At 47.9% G+C, this 16,048-nt stretch overlaps 3 protein-coding genes across 3 annotated transcripts; 1 reads left to right on the forward strand and 2 right to left on the reverse strand.

Moving 5' to 3' along the window:
• Positions 1-495: 495 nt before the first annotated feature.
• Positions 496-4,027, reverse strand: MRPL27 (mitochondrial ribosomal protein L27; the record flags this gene model as incomplete). Its single annotated transcript, XM_082008279.1, has 4 exons — positions 496-708; positions 1,182-1,249; positions 1,989-2,111; positions 4,006-4,027. The coding sequence occupies 4 exons, from the start codon at positions 4,025-4,027 to the stop codon at positions 502-504; spliced, it is 420 nt and encodes a 139-aa protein (XP_081864405.1). The 3' UTR covers positions 496-501.
• Positions 4,028-4,243: 216 nt separating this feature from the next.
• Positions 4,244-8,585, forward strand: EME1 (essential meiotic structure-specific endonuclease 1; the record flags this gene model as incomplete). Its single annotated transcript, XM_082008280.1, has 8 exons — positions 4,244-4,940; positions 5,023-5,150; positions 5,347-5,439; positions 5,887-6,008; positions 6,257-6,383; positions 6,876-6,991; positions 7,856-8,045; positions 8,409-8,585. 8 exons carry the CDS (start codon positions 4,244-4,246, stop codon positions 8,583-8,585), a joined length of 1,650 nt encoding a protein of 549 aa, XP_081864406.1.
• Positions 8,586-11,050: 2,465 nt separating this feature from the next.
• Positions 11,051-14,851, reverse strand: LRRC59 (leucine rich repeat containing 59; the record flags this gene model as incomplete). The annotated part of the gene is made up of 7 exons (XM_082008241.1): positions 14,634-14,851; positions 14,217-14,276; positions 13,535-13,693; positions 13,131-13,235; positions 12,468-12,540; positions 11,837-12,010; positions 11,051-11,295 (listed from the first exon to the last, which is right to left on the reverse strand). The coding sequence occupies exons 1-7, from the start codon at positions 14,736-14,738 to the stop codon at positions 11,051-11,053; spliced, it is 921 nt and encodes a 306-aa protein (XP_081864367.1). The 5' UTR covers positions 14,739-14,851.
• Positions 14,852-16,048: the final 1,197 nt, after the last annotated feature.

A 16,048-nucleotide genomic window follows, 5' to 3' on the forward strand; every position in this document is an offset into this window, starting at 1 on the left:
ATCATTGAGGCGAGTTAGATAGAAAAATCTAGCTTCCTGGGATGCAGTTAGGTGCAAGTGGAAAAGGATCTGTCCTCTCTCGCAGTATTTTGAATTAAGATACAAATATAACAGTAATGTCTAAAAATGAGTAATAATAGAGGGAATTATTAGTGGGACAAATACTGACATAAGAATGAGTGCAGAGAGAACTCATCCAGTGGCACAACAGCACAGGTTCTCCAGAGGAAAGCAGCTCCACATACTGAATGAACATAAATAACACATTCTATGAACAGCTGAGACCTTCAGCAGCCCCACAGCATTTATTACATGCTCTTACAAATGGCAGCAGGTGATCCCAGTGCCTGAACACTGACCACATGTGCTTTAGGGACAAGCAAACTAAGTCCTAAGCTGGTATCTTCGGAGCTAGAATATTCTTGTCCTGGGATGCCAGTCCAGCTGGAGCGGTCTGTCCCAGCCGCTTCTTCCCATCTGTCCCTAGGTGACAAAGGAGGCTCAGAGCATGGTGACCAGTTTAAAGCTTCCTACTTCTGTGGTAGGGATAACACTGATAAAGGTCTTATAAAGAATTGCTCCTTTGGGTAGACGACAGATCACTTCCCTGCTCTCGCTGCTGCGGGGAGGAGGTATGTAGACCTCTTTAGTGTATCTCACAATCCCATCCTCCAGGGCATAGAGTGTCTTGTTACGGCCCATCCCCACCTGGAAGAGGATGAGGAGTGTTAAAAAGGAAAAGCTGGAGGTCCACCACTAAAGCAGATCTGATCATTGGTCTGCCTCGTTTGATAGCCTGGCTTCAACAGCATCTGTTGCTTTATATTTTAAAATAAAAGAAAACCACACTATTTGCTTCCAGCAATCGGTATGCAATAGTGCTCGTTATGAGGGAGGAGATACCGATTCCACCCTGAAGCACAACTACCCAGTTAGGTTACCAGAGTGTTTGGGGATATTCCTAACTTTCAGTCCTCTCCTCAGTCACAGGGGCATGGGTGTGACTCTCAGCAGGCTCTGTGACTAAGAAATACCAGGTAATGAAACCCATTTTCAGGATTATATAGAATATAGGGACAAGCATTAAGAACTAGCTTGAATGAGAGGAGGCACTGAGTACAGGACGCTGTTGTGGGCTGCTGTTCTCCAAGAGCCAAGGAAGAGATGGAAAAGCAACTTACATGAGCCCCTGGATGCCAGCGTATCAACCGCTGCGTAGCCAAAATGTTGCCTGCCTGCACAAATGCACCTGCAACAGAGCGACAAAGTCAGACTGCAAAGACATGAAGCTCCCCGAAGCCCTGGCAGAACACAAACAGTTCCAGGGCTTACAAACCCCAGCTTTCTGTGGGAAATTTCTAAGGAAAAATTACTTCAAATGCTAAAAGCATCTAAACAAAAATGCTGTTAGCAGGAAATAAAGGACAATTGATATACAATACCGAAAAGCAATTCTAATCTTTGAAAAGATTACTTCTGGCATTTTCTGGTTGATAAAGGCATTTGTTTTATTACCTTTTACATTGATATGTTTTCATCACCAAAGATAATAATTATTAAGCACTCAGCTGCAAGAATCTGTACTTTGGCTTCTGCTAAGCCTAATAATTCTCCCCTTTATAAACATCTAAAATGCCCAGCTTTTCAACACAGCATAGGGGGAAAGTGCACTTAAGTTATTAGGTGTCCCACAGCGTACCCTCCTCCCAGGCACTCCAGAAAGGCCAAGTTAGAATCAAAGTACGTTTTCTGTAGGCAATTTTGGCTGGCCGCTCGCAGGCCCAGCTGGGAGGGAGGCTGACTCACCCTGCCCTCCTGCCGCCTACCCTTGATCACAAGGTTTCACTGAACCTCCCCTTTCCTTTCTCTTGGAAAAGCACAGTGGCCACCTCCTACTGAAATGCTCAACAACTAACACCCATGCCAGGGGAGAAGCTGTGAAGAACCCAATGAAATGCAAGTAAGACTCAGCAGATACTCAGACCTACCTTCTACTTTTTTGAATCCATATCGCTTCCCAGGGCTGCGGCCACCTAAATTTTTTGAGCTGCCCCCAGTTTTCTTAGAAGCACATCTGACAGCAACCAGGCTTGTTTGGGGAGCTGTTAGAACTAGGTTGGGAGCAAGAACAACAACGTCAGCTGACAAAACCTATTATATGTGCTTTATTTTTTCAGATTTAAAGGATGTCAGTTAAGACAGGCTTTAAAACTAAAGGCAAAAGAAAGCCTTGAGGAAAAAAAAGTTACTTCCACGATAAATCATAATTGGACTGCTACGGCCTAAGTCTTCAGCAAAGAGGCCACATCTCAAGTACTGCTGCTGCTCAGGGAGGAGTAGAACTCTTGGCAACTATGCTAAAGGATGTGCCCAAATTCCTGTTTCAGCAAGGCCTTGTAAAATGAGGTACAGATGTTACGGGTTGCTGTGGATTTGCCTTATATTGCTTTGAGAAAAGACAAGCTGTGATCTCTGTTTCAGTTTCCTCTTCAATGGAACGGCATGTTCAACAGAACAGCATGTTCAATGGAACAGCATTTACTTACACAGTAATATTTTGAAATCTTACAAATGAGAAGACTCCAATTCAGGACGATATAGAAGCATATATAGAATTGCTATCCTGAGCATCCTAACAAGCATTTTGTGCAAATCCTTGAGTTACAATCAGGACAAGTCAAGGAAAAAAATATATCAGTTGTTACAGACACTGATTTTCTCTGGAACACAAACTATCATTCACACCACAAACTTCTCCCTTAAACAAACAAATGACACTAACAGAAAATACACTGGTTTTCTTATCAAGAAAGCTGACCCTCACATGAACTTCTCTCTGTTAAAAATGACTGAGATATAATTAGTTCTTTTTAAAAATCTCTTCAGTACCTCCTTTCACGCAGTTAGCTGGCAAATCAAATTTTTTCTGAGTCCCTCTATTTAGCCTCTTAAACAACAGATTAGTATGGAAGACTGGTTATCATAACATTCTTCTTTTCTTATCCTGAGTAAAAGCACTGGATTAACTTAACCTTAATCAAATTATCATAGCTACTCAGTCAGCTAGAAATATTGTTGAGAAAAGGGTAATTGCTCTACAAAGGATCATTAATTTCAGAGGCTTACCCATTAAATAAAAGAAAGGCTTGACAGACTACAGGGAAGTAGGCAAAAATGAATGAGAGTTACAGCTTCATATACACAAATTCTACGAAGTTATAATCCAACTGACTTTTATCAAAAAAATTCCAACAATTTGGAATACTGGTTCCAATCAACAGGTTGATTCCAAGGTTACATTTTGTGTTGGATGAACAAAGCTTGCTGACAAAAAAATGAACTTAAAGCATCAGGCACGTGGGGAGAAAGGGTTAGCTACAGAAGACAGACAGAGTGCTTGTAACTTGACTGAAGTCATGTTGGAAATCGGTGGAAAAAAATTCACTATTCTGATATCTCACCAAAGAAACTATGAGGATATTTCTGCCTGTAACACTTCTAGATTAAAAAAAAGGCAATTTTAAAGCCTTCTGACTATTGCACTGTGCAAGGAGAGAGCAACGCCCCTCGCTGTTTGGTGTCTACCTACCACACACGAATGATGTTTTTAGAATGATTTTTTCACCATGAGGGCAGTCAAGCAGCAGCAGAGAGGTTGTACAGTCCCCATCCCTGGAGGTTTTCGAGTCCAGAAGGCATAAAGCCCTCAGCACCTCAACGCCAGCTCAGAGCTGACCTGCTTTCTGCAGGTAGCACTACAAACCACCTGAAACCCCTTCCCGCATGAAGTACCCCGCGATACGGTAGCACTAGGGCCTGAAACCCTCGCATTTCTCCACAGCACCGCCCCAGCCAAGCCGCGGCCTGAGGTAAAGGCGAAGGCCTCGACCCCGAGCTACCGACAGGGACTTCCCCTAGGGCACCCTCCTCGCAGCTCAACCTCCCACCCCACGACCAAACTCCGCAGAGAAGAGAAGCTCAAGGTGGAAGTAACCCCTCACTCACACAACTGCCGCAACGCCGCCATTTTCCCTAGCACCTCTTCCTCTTCCGGTGGGGGGGCGGAGCGCGCGGGGCTGGCGGCGGTTGGTCCGAACGCGCGCGCATGCGCGCGCGTTCGGACCAACCGCCGCCAGCCCCGCGCGCGTTCGGACCAACCGCCACTCGCGCGAGCTTCCCCTCAGTGGGCACCGGTCGCTCTCGTCCCTCAGGCGCCCGGGGCTTTACCTCAGGGGGAAACGAGATGGCGGAGAGCGATGAGGAGGAGCTGCCTACCTTAGCCTCCCTGCTACAGCCATCGCTATCGCCCGGCAGGTTGGACCACCGGCGGCGCTCGTCCCCCGCTCTCAAACCGGGGAGGGCGGCGGGAGTGGTTTTGGTGGTGAGCAGTGGGAGCGAGGAGGAGGAGGAGGAGGAGGAGGAGGAGGAGGAGGTCGTCCCTCTGCCCGAGAGGATCAAGAGGAGGGTGGAAGCAAAGAGGGAGGTGGCTTTTCAGCGCCCCCAGCCGGGCTGTGGGGATGCAGCAGAGGGAGCTGGCGATTGTGCTAGCGGTGACCTGTTGGGACCTGGCAGTGCAGGGCCGCAGGAAGCCCTGGTGTCGTCTAGAGAAGTGTCTTGTGGCAGCCAAAATCGCACGCACGGTCTTGAGAGGCCCTCTTTGTGCCCGCTGCCAGCCTATCAGTCCAGCTCCGCAGACCAGCCTATGAGGCCCTTGGTAAGCGGAACAAGCCCAGAAACATCCCTGCCTCCTAAGAAGCCAAAATATGGTCAGAAGGAAAGGGAGGCAATCTGCCAGGCTGCGTGGCAAAGGAGGAAGGAGCGAGAAGCACGGAGGAGGCAGCAGGAGCAGGAAAAAGAGAGGAAGAAGGCCCTTGCCAAGATGCTGAAAGCTCAGCGACCAGGGGAATGCCAGAAATACATAACAGTGGTGCTAGATCAAGGTACTTGTCTTCACAGCCTGCACGTGCCTTATACTGATTGTCAGTTCTTGCTGTGGAAGCCTGACCCATGCACTGATTTCAGTCCTCTTACAGGTAGAAGGTGGTGGTCAGATCCTTAGTGCTTTGCAGGCTGCAAATTATTCCTGTGTGGTTGAGAGTCAGACTGTTCCCTGTGGCATCACCTGGAGGAGAAAGACGGTATCATCTCAGGTGTGGGAACAAAATCTTGATGTTCTTGCCCTTTTCTTCCTCTTTTTTTTGAACTCATTAGTAATTGCATTTAGCAGCCCAAGTAAACACCCTCTAATCTTCTCCCTGCCTCAGAGATCTGAGTGGGAGCATCAGTTTGAGTGAGTGAATTATAAACAGACTGTTGATCTGGATGTTTGTTTTCATATCTGGACAGATGGAAGAAGGAGATGAATGGACAGAAGAACCAAACGTCCTGGTTCTGCTTCGCTTGGAGGAGTTTTTGTCCATGGTTCACAACTACAAACAAGTGAGAGCGCTTATGACTTCTGTGCTCTCGAACATGCCTTGCTGTAAGGGTGGTGTTTGTCATCCCTCTTCATGGCAGGAGGGTTTTGATGTGGGATGGAGCCACCAGAAATCTGGTTTTAGAAGCCATTAATGGATCAAAAACACTAGGGTTGTATAATGCAAAGTTCTGACAATCTTTCTTTCCTAGTTACAATTTTTCACAGATTTTGTTAAGAGGTAGCATTGTCAGTTCAAGTGGGCCTTTTTTTTTAAAAAAAATATTTTTATTTCTTTCTGCCATAACTTTAGACTGAATCAAGTATTGCTTGCTTGCTTGCCCCTGAAGAGCTGTGTGAACAGACTTTTTTCACCTGCAGACCCAGCTGCAGAGTTGGAGTCATAGGTTGCTGGGCTTGCATGTGTAACTCGGGATGGTTTAACTCCTTTTTTCCATTGATCTTTGCAGGAGGCCCAGGGCTGTACAGCAGGACAGAAGGAGACCCTACAGAGCTATGTAGCTAATGTGATGGAGAAAATGCCTGGGAAAATTCTGGCACTGGCAGTAGTTCAAGTAGAAAATTATTTCAGGTTAAACGTTTTTTTTTTCTTCCACATGGTTCTATGTTGTCTCTGGCCTTAAAAAATGCCATAGGTGTTTACATCCTTCTAGCAAAGACTAGAGCGTAAGAGGTATTCCCACCCAGAACTGCTCCACTATTTGTTACATAGAAACAGAAGCAAAGGTCCATCTAGCCTGTCACCACAGTGACCAATGGGAAATACCTGGGGAAGAGCATGAACTCCCAGTCTTACTTTACTCTTCTTGTGTCTCTCAGAGTTCAGGAAAAAAAGAGACTGCAACAGGCAGCAGTGAGTGCAAACCAAGCAGAAGAACAAGGAAAATGGAGAAAAAAACAAGTTAAGGATTCTGGCCTGGAGATAACCAGAATGGACGTGGAAGAAGTGAGTAAAACAGGCATGCAGCCATCATCTCTTGCTGTCTGCCATTGTTTGAACATTTGACCCAATCACACACTTTCTCAGACAGGGGGATTCAGCCTGCATTAGTCCATGTGTATGTGGACAGAGCTCAGTTCCCCACTGCTCAGTTATGTACCTGCTCTCCCACGGGCTGACATGTCTCGTTCACCTTCAATTACGACGTCAGTGGCCGTTAGCATCTCTCACCCTTCCTGGGCTGGGTGGCCTGCGTGTCACAAGAGCCTGCCACTGAGGATCTGCGGCAGCTGAAGTGGCACTATACTGGTATTAACTGGCGGGAGACAGGCTGCCCCTAAATACTTCAGTGCCTTAAATGAACTGTTCCCAAAATGGGGAGAGAGTCGATGTTCTTGTCCTATAACGAGATGTTATGAGCCTTTTTTGTTTGACAAGAGTGGAGTTTGATGTGAGAAAACTAATTGTTCCATTTTTTGTTTCCAATGATGTTTACAGGCCTTGGTGGATCTGCAGCTGTGCAAACAAGTTCAAGTCAGCTTTTTTGAGAGCTGGGAGGAGCTCGGAGAGTTTGCCACTATGTTCACAAAAGCTGTAGCGGAAGCACCGTTCAAGTGAGTAAGCAGATGAGGTTTGGTCATATCTTTGGAGAGGCAGCACTTTCACAGTTACTGGGAGGGAGTAGCAGATAATGTGGTTGTACTTCAGTACGACACAGTATAATGATTTTTAAAGGAGCAGGGGACACAGAGCAGCTGCTAATGCAGCTCCTTCAGCACAGGGTTAGTTCTTGAAAAGTGATGTCCTGCCTGGGAGGGGTGAGGACAGACCCTGGTTTCACATCCGAGTCTTGACATTAAGTAAAGCTCTTGTTCTCGGTCTGATTTTAGGAGTGGGAAGGGAATGCAAGTAGGGTTGGGCACTTACTGAAGAAGAAAAGCTAGTACTGTATGTAACCAAGAGAGATGTCACTGAGAATGAACCATTTAGCTGTTTCCATTGATAAGGAAGGATAGCAGCACGTTGCACAGCGATAGCAAAAAAGCCATCTTGTGCAGCCTCACACAATCCTAGCATTCCTATCACAGCAGCTGCTGTATTTTATATCTCAGCCATGAAAAGAGATGAGATGTTGTTAAAAATGGCATGTAAATCAGTGTTTTATTATGGTTGACAGTCAGAAAGTGAATTCTTGTTTACCACTTTGTATGCGTGTTGGCTTGTGCCCGGATTGCTCCCAAGTACAGGATTGTTTCTTTTTCAGTAGGAAATCCTGGTCTTAAACAAGGAAATTGGTAATGCATGTAAAGAAGACAGGGTCAAAATTTTAGCGTTTACTGTGATGCTGGTGGTGTCTGTAAAAGCACAGAGTGAGAAATGGCTCTCTTGTCTCTGGCTACGTGACAGCAGATGCAGGGATAGGCTTTTCTTCATAGCCTCATTGTCTCATTTGCTCTCCCATTATTTGTTCTCCCTAGGCGAGAGCGAGAGAAGACGGGGTTTCCTTTCTATTTAGACGAGGGATGGTGCAGAGGGGTGAAGGTGGATCATTCTGGAAAGGGTCTCTTGGAAGTTTGGAAGAGGCAGATACAACAATTTAACCGGGTCAGCCGCGAGATGGCTGAGGCTATTGTGTCTGCATACCCTTCTCCACAGCTTCTGAACCAGGTAAGGATGCCTTAGGAATACTAAGCACTGTGTGCAGACAGCCAACAAATGTAAGGAGTGGAAGGAATCACTTAGCTGGTATTACATTTGACACAACAATTCTGTATGAGCTGTTTGCTAAGGTAGTGAAGGAACCGATTCCTTCGCACCCATTGCTTTGGCTTTACAGAGCAGACTACTGAGGCAGCAGTATTGGTTCTGCATCAGCCTGTAAGCTCACAGATGAGATCTGGGGAGAGACCAGGTGAAAAATGGAGTGTGTGTTGTGAAAGAGTAGAGCAGTCACAGGTATATAGCTTTGATTATCTTTTTGAGCAATGGATGCAAATGGATGGTACCGTTGTTCCTTTGTGTTGCGTCTAGGCCTACAGCAGATGCTCCTTGGAGCAGGAGCGGCAAAACTTGCTGGCTGATATCCCTGTGCACCGTGGCGATGGTGTGACAGCCACCTCCCGGCGGATCGGACCAGAAGTCTCCCGACGAATCTATCTGCAGATGACTTCCCACGATCCTGATCTTTATTTGGATTTCACTGGGTAGTCCCAGGGAATGAGGATTTTACTGTTTGCCTGATCTAAGTATTCAGCTTCCTTCTGGGAAGAAGTGCTTAAATAACAAATAGAATCATTGATCCTACTTGAAAGACTTAAAACACGTTTAGACTTTATTGTAGCAGAAGAAGGTTGGATAAAATTGCTGAATGGCTGGAGTTCACACAAGAAAGATGGTGAACATCTTCCATAAGAGCATGAGTTGGACATGGCTTATGGTACTGGTAGTTCCTTTTATTTGTCTTCCTAGAAAATAAATAAGTTTGAGTAATAATCATCTTTGCTTCTTAACATGCCATCTTGAATATAGATAGCTTTGTTGTCTGTTGAAGGGAATACTTTCTACTACTATCCTAAACTGCAAGTAGTTATCTTCTTTCTCCAGTGTAAAAAATCCTAATGCTAAAGCCACATGGCGCGGCCTCCCCAGCACCTGCTCTAAGTGAGGTGGAAGAACTTCACCTCACAAAATAGACTGTTTTCTGCCGTGGCAGATGGGAATGAGTAAGACTAATTTTAAGATATAAATTTAGATTGCCCTGATTCAGTCTCCAGACAGCTTAATCTATAGAGGGTCTTGAAATCTGATTATATGCGCTGGAATTATGAGGTCTAAACAGTTGGCAAAAAAAGCTTTCTTTTAATTAGATTGGGAAACATGCTCGCCTGTCCACGAAGCCATTAGCACTTGTGTGCACACAAGGACAGTTGAGGTCTTTTGCGACAGCAGCACTTACTGAGATGAGTGCCGAGAGTGAATTAAACTGCAGCAAACGTGTGGCAGTCACCCTTTGGAACCATGCTGCCTCGAATGAAAAAATACCCGCCCGCTGGGCTAGCGTCAGGTGTTCAGCAGGAGCCTTTGCCTGGCCAGTGGCACGCTTCAGACCTGAACTGGCAAATCTTATTAGCCCGGTGTTTCCGAACTTAAGCAGTACTCTCCTAGATGGCAAAGCAGCAGACTCCTGACAGACACTGGCAGGAATGTCTGCAGGGAGGAAATGTCGCTTTGAATGTTGTTTGCTGTGTTTCTGAACATTTATGGATAGTAAGCAAGGACCTTTTAAAAGAATGTGATGAGTTAGATACCAAAAGCAAAGCCTAAAGCTGTTTCAAGGAATCTTAGCAAACATGCACACTGCCGAGCCAGACACAGGCAGCCTTTCCTTCCATCTTCTATTCATGCTGCCGCTTCTTTCTGTGTGGCACTCGGGGAACTGCAGTCTTATCATTAGGTTACAAAAAGGTGAAGGCTTACTGCTTTGATGATGACCTTGGTATGAAATGCTAGAGATTATTTCCTCATGCCACTGCTCTTATCAGCAATAATCCTGGGTATTAGAAGAGAGGGAGCGATTCTGGTGACTAATGTAGGCAGGGCTTAGCGGAGTGTGTAGCATGAATATTCTCTGAAACCTGCACTTAACATTATGTGTACACCTCATTTTAGTACTCACAAAGCCCTTAAGGATATGACAAACTTCTGTGTGGTTTTCTCTGTAAGGAAATTGTAAATAATTCATAGGCCTTTGCACAGGTGATTTCTCTTAGTGCAAGCTGCCAAACCTCCCAGCCTTCCCAACAGCCCCAAGGCAAAGCCCTTCCCTGCCTGCCTGGGTGTGCCATGCTGCCGCAGTGCCACCCGGTGCTGCGTGCCACTGCTGCAGCTGGCAACAAGCGGGTCAACTCGCCTGCTGTCTGTCCGTGGGTCTTGGGCACCCTGCTCTTGTTGCACAAACAAAACCAGCCCACAGACTGGCCAGGTCCTTCCTAAACTGTAGCCACCTTTGTTGGCACCAGCCTGGTTAAAATTAGTGTACTTGGAAATAATTTTTGGCTTTCTAAAAGACCTAATTAAAATGAAAACTGCATTAGTAACATAAACATCCAACTCAGACAAATTGCTGCGAAAACCGTTGTATTGAAAATTTTCAGCTCCTTTCAATAGTACATCAGCTTCTTCGCTCCAACACAGGGACACACAGCCATCCTACACCCTGGTAATTGGTCCTGGCGTAGGCCTTAATACATTATTCCCATATAGCCATATCACCAGTTTCAGCACAAACAGAAATGACAGCAGGAATGGATACGTATTAAAAACCTTCTACCTCCGGGACAGAGCTATAGCTCCCTAGATAACCCAAGGGCTGGTGTTTTCCACTCCTGTAGACTGGCAGCTTTCTGTATGTCACAATCTAGGTGAGCATCCCTTGGAGGTAAGAAGTGTTAACAAGTTTAGGTTAACGGAGGAAAATAATGGGAGTTACAGGCCAACTGCAAAACATGCAAAGCACAGATGATCTGAGCAATAACTCTGCTCTCTGTGGAGTGGACCAGCAAACCAATGCTGACTGAATAAAAGCTGTTTCACCAGAACACAATTCCATAGGAATTCTGACTGCGTAGATGGTGGAAGGAGATGCTGACAAAGCCAGTGCCCGTCCAGGACGATCACTGCTGCGAGTTCTGTTGTAGCATATTTTGCAGGGTTTTGTGGTTTTGCAGAGCGGCTACCACATCCTCGTAGAGAGTGTTCACGCTGATGCACAGGGGTTGATGCTGCAGCTCTGTCAGCTTGCAGGCGGCCAAAGTACAGAGGACGCACAGCAGCACGAAGAGCAGGACCCTCAGCACCGACCGCGACCAGGAGTGCTTGTGCCGGGGCGGCTGAGGGGGGCGAGAACTGGAGGCAGGCTCTGTAATGAGAACATTTGCAAGACAAAGAATGTGAAGAACTAATCCAACCTCTTCAACGATCTATACTGACAAACAAGCTGCTCAGGTAAGATACTCCAGTCTGTGCTGCAGTTGGCTTTTGCCGTGAATTTTCATCACTTAACTCTGGTTAATAAGTCGGTGTGCAGGATCTAACTGTTTAGGATGAAAAGCTTCAGATTTAGTTTCACGGGCATCAGTGAAGAGGGTGTAAAGCACCTCTGTGTTGCACAGGATTTGGTTCTGTCCATGTAGCTCAGTACACTCAAAAAGAAATGAATGGAGGGAAGGTTTCTGTAGGAACAGCTGAAGAACTTTCTGAGTCTTGTAGCTCAGCAGTTCATTGGAAACGCAGGTGAAGGGGAAAAGGGCACAGCAGTAGAGACTATTAGAAGTCCTACAGGTTTCCTCCCCATTCCTACCATCTCCCAGTACCTGGGCTGCATAAAAGCCCATCTGGCAGCATCAAAATGTGATGAAGTGAAATAGGATGCAATCCCACCCACAGTGGATACTACTTACTTCGGGTCTGCACGTTTTCTTTTTTAGTTTTCTTTTCCATCTCCTGTTTTGCAGCTTTCTGAGCATCGTACTCGCGTCGTCTGCGTTCCTTTTCTTCTGCCTTCTCTCGCTTCCTCAGTTCCCTTTCTTGAGCCTCCTTTGCTCGCTGTTCTGCTTCACGCTTCTTCTCCATTTCTGGGGATTAACAGGAAGGGTTTTTTTCCTTTTATGTAAAGGGTTGTCATTGCCTTCTTCCTTATTACCTGCTTATCTGTTCCCAGTTGGAATGAGGAAACAAATCAAATAACTATCCTCTTTTTAATTTTTTTTTTAGTATTTACATACATTGCATTTTGCTCCCTCAGAATTAGGCTTCCTTTAAAATAAATCCTGTGCTCTTCTTTCATATTTTTTACAGGTAACCTATAGTGCATTCTACCTAGAGATCTAACTATTATTCAGGCAGGCAAGAAATCACGTAGTTATCCCCAGCTATCTTTCTTCCTCCAGCCCTTCTAACCTACTACTCCCAGAGTCCTCACGATTTTGATAGGTACAAGTATTTGTCAGATGGCAATCAGTATGTTCAGGCGTGTAAGAGAGATCAAGAACAGTCCTCAGTGGACAGCACATGAGGGCTTTCTGTGCTTACCTCGCTCTGCTTGGAGCTTCCGTTGCCGTTGTCGATCCTGCTCAGACTGGATCGCTTTCATGTGCTGCAGTACCTTCAAGGTCCAAGAAAACAACCTGAGGCCTCTGCAGGAGGCTCATTGCACAGTCAGTTCAAAACAGAGCGGCCGGAGCATAGCTGAGGACAGTCAGCTGGGGCTGACCACCGACCCTGACTTACCCCTACAGGTATGGCTCTGAAGAGAGCTCGCCTCTTCCCGCATCAATCTTTGCAGTTAAGAAACAGATCTTTCCATTAAAGAACAAACATGCCAACCTGGTGCTAGCCGATCACAGAACACTTCTATTGATGTGAGTCTATAGTTTGGAACAGCTTCTCCAGAGATTTTTGTACCCTGGACTACAAGCCTAGATACGGATTTTTTTTGTCTGATTATGCCTCTGCTTTCTTGGCAGCCAGCATTTAGTCCTCTCTCAACTCCAGTAATGGAAGAGAATCCTACTCAGCCCACTGTTTGCTCTCTACAGGCACAGAAGCGGTGAAGTCAATGCAGTGAACCTTCACCTGACTGTCTGAAGAAACTTCAAAATACTGTAGTAGCCGCCCAGCTTGCTAAGCAAAAGGAGGAAGAACCAGCACCCGTAAAGCCAAGTAAGAAAAAAAGAATAAAAGCAGATTCCTTACCTTGACAGCAGCCTGTTTACACTGCTTCTCATCCAGACAGTCTCCCGCTACTTTAGCTAGGACAGGATCCAGGGGATTGTCCTTCAGATCCAGCCACTTCAGGTTCTGCAGAAAGGAATGATAAAGGGCAGGCTGTAAGAGCACAGTAGTCTTGTGATTATTTCAGAGATCCAAAGCAGAAGCAAAGAACTATTTAGTTTTCACATGAAGGAAACCGGTACAGAAGACAAGCAGAGAGCTTGAGCAGAGGTGTTTTCAACAGATGTGAGATAATTTCCACTGAGCTGCGGTGCAGAGCCAGCTGAATTTTGGAATGGGTAGTCACAGAAATCAACTTGAGAAGGATCACAAGACCCTGGCCTGCATCCCAAAGCTTTACATAACTGCCCAGCAAACAGTTTTACCTTGAGCTGTGCAAAGCTGACAGGCAGGGTGACTAAACGGTTGTTCAGGAGGTCCAGGTGCTGCAGATTGACCAGGCGGCCAAAGTCCAAGGGCAGCTGTTGAAGCCGATTTTTACTCAAATCCAGTTTTACCAGATGCATCAAACTGCAGAAGTCTGACTATAAACAAAAACACAAAACCCAGAAAAAGCTTGTCAGCACCTTTATGAAGGAACCTCAGCAGGGAGTATATGGAAACAGCCTGCATCTTACATAAGCCACAGATCCTTAACTTGCTAGAGAACTGTGACGGAGGGAAATTCACTCTCCTCCTTTGCCTTGGAAGATGGAGGTGGAAAACAGCAGGACAGAGAAGACAGACAGACAGACAAGGTGATGTATGGCAACACAACAGAAACAAACCCAAGTCTTCACTGCTGATGAAACCGGTCTGCATTCACGTGAGGATCCTCCGGCAAGAAGATGCTGCAATCTTCATGCAGCGCAAACCTCTTCTCTCTCCTGCCTCATCCAAAACCACCCACCAGTACTGACCCGCCACGGACAGCAGAGTCATTCAGCCCCCCGGGGTGAGGAAAGTGCCAGTTCCAAACCTCCCGCTGAACATTTGCTGAAGCAATAGTTGTCTTTTCTAAACATTTCCCAGCAGACTCATCCCCACAAAGGCTCTCTAGCACCTTACCGGCAAGGAAATGAGGTTGTTACAGGACAAATCCAATACTGTAGCTTTTGGAAGAGCGGCCTGAAAGAGAAACAAAGCGCTAAATCAGCGCCGAGGTACACCCGTACCCTTCTGACACCCGCTATTTTTCCTTCGGCCTCTGCGGTTTCTCCCGCGTCCGTCTGTCCATCCCCCGCGCCTCCTGCGAGCGGCCGGTTCTGGGTCTCAAGGCAGCACTTGAAACGGATGTGGCGGCGGCGGCGGCTGCTCGGCCAGCAGGACACGAAACGCTCCTCTCTGCTGTTTTGAAGCCCTGCAGCCCGGCTCACAAACGCCTCCGGCACATCTGGTTCCCCCGCGCAGCCCCTTCCCAGGGACCGAGCCGGCAGAGCCGGTCCCTGCGGCTCCGGCCGCGCCCCCGCCGGGCCGGGCGCTCACCAGCTCCCGGACCGGCACCTCGTTCAGGTCGCAGAGGCTCAGGTCTAGCTCGTTGCCGTCCAGCTTGTCCTTCAGGCTCGGCCCCTTCCCGCCGCCCCGCGACATGGCCGCCGGGGTCCTCGGGAGCTCAGACTAAGGGGATGCGCCTCGGCCCCGGCCCCGCCACCCACTTCCGCGTCCACGTCCGCGTCCACGTCCGCGTCCACGTCCGCGCGGGGCCCGCCAGCCGCCCGCCGTGGGGCCGAGCGCGCCCCCTGCCGGCCCGGAGACAAGCCCGCCGCTCCCGCACCCACGCGAGCCGCGGGCAGCCCCTCCGCCGTCCGCGCGGCCCTCGGCAGCCTGCCAGAGGTTCAGCGCCGGGTCTGTGGCCTTCCGCGTGAAACCATCCCACGAAGGGAAGGAGCTCGCTCAGCCCGGCCCCACGGGAGGGTGAGATTTACGCCCAGTCGCTTCACCAGCCGCACACCTCCCCCAACTCCCCAATCGTTAATGACCGCTAATCCCAGCGTGAACCCGGACGCCGAGTAATCTATACCTCGTTTCACAATAGTGCACACTGCGGCATCAGCCTTGTCGCAGGCTCCGTAATCGGCGTGGCGAGTTCCCTTTCTGCTGGGCTGTGACACCGCAACGTCTCTCTTCACAGGGAGGAACGTGCGACGAACGTTCCTGCTCTGCTCCAAAGGCTCCGGCACTGCACGGGCAGCGCGCTCGCTGGCCTCGGCTGACCCGCTGTGGAGAAAGTCAGCGAAAGGGAAAAGGAGCCTGGGGCAGAGCCCGGTCAGTGTTCCTCGATAATGGAATTACAGTGAGGACTAACCTTGAGTTTCCCGACCCTTGTGCAAATCGTGATGTACAGCACCGTGCAAAGATGTTTTAGCTACTCCAGCACATCTAGCCCGTGGGTGCTTTGGTTAGTTTTTAAGTTGCCGGTAGGTCTCTTCCAACACGCAAAGATTTGCGTTAGCTCAGCACAGAGGTAACTGAGACTGCAGGAGCCTCTGAGCAAAGGCACCCCGAAACAGCAAGCAAGGATTTGCCTCATAGAACGTATAACAAAACCTGCCTGAGGTTAATCTGCTCTCGTCCAGGAGATTATAGACGTGTTTCAGAGCTGGTTATTGTTCCTCCAAAGGTGAGATGAAATTACAGAGCCCTCATTTGAGAAAAGCGAGGTCTAGTTATGCAAGGACCTCTCCCAGCCCTCAGCTTTTCACAACATGGTTTGGAGAAGCCAGGAGGGGCGGAGGACGACCCGCCCCAGGGACAGGTGGGGAAGCCTCATGTCACCAGGTCTCCCAGCACAAACACGAAGGGAGGCAGCCGATGGCCTGAGCCTGTGTTACCCCGAGGTGGCGAGGGGCTCAGGTGAGGGGCCCTGCAGCTGCACGGCCCCCTGCTCCCTTCCGCAGCCA

Source organism: Phaethon aethereus, assembly GCF_964289735.1.
Source record: "Phaethon aethereus genome assembly, chromosome: 18".
Lineage (NCBI taxonomy): Eukaryota > Metazoa > Chordata > Aves > Phaethontiformes > Phaethontidae > Phaethon > Phaethon aethereus.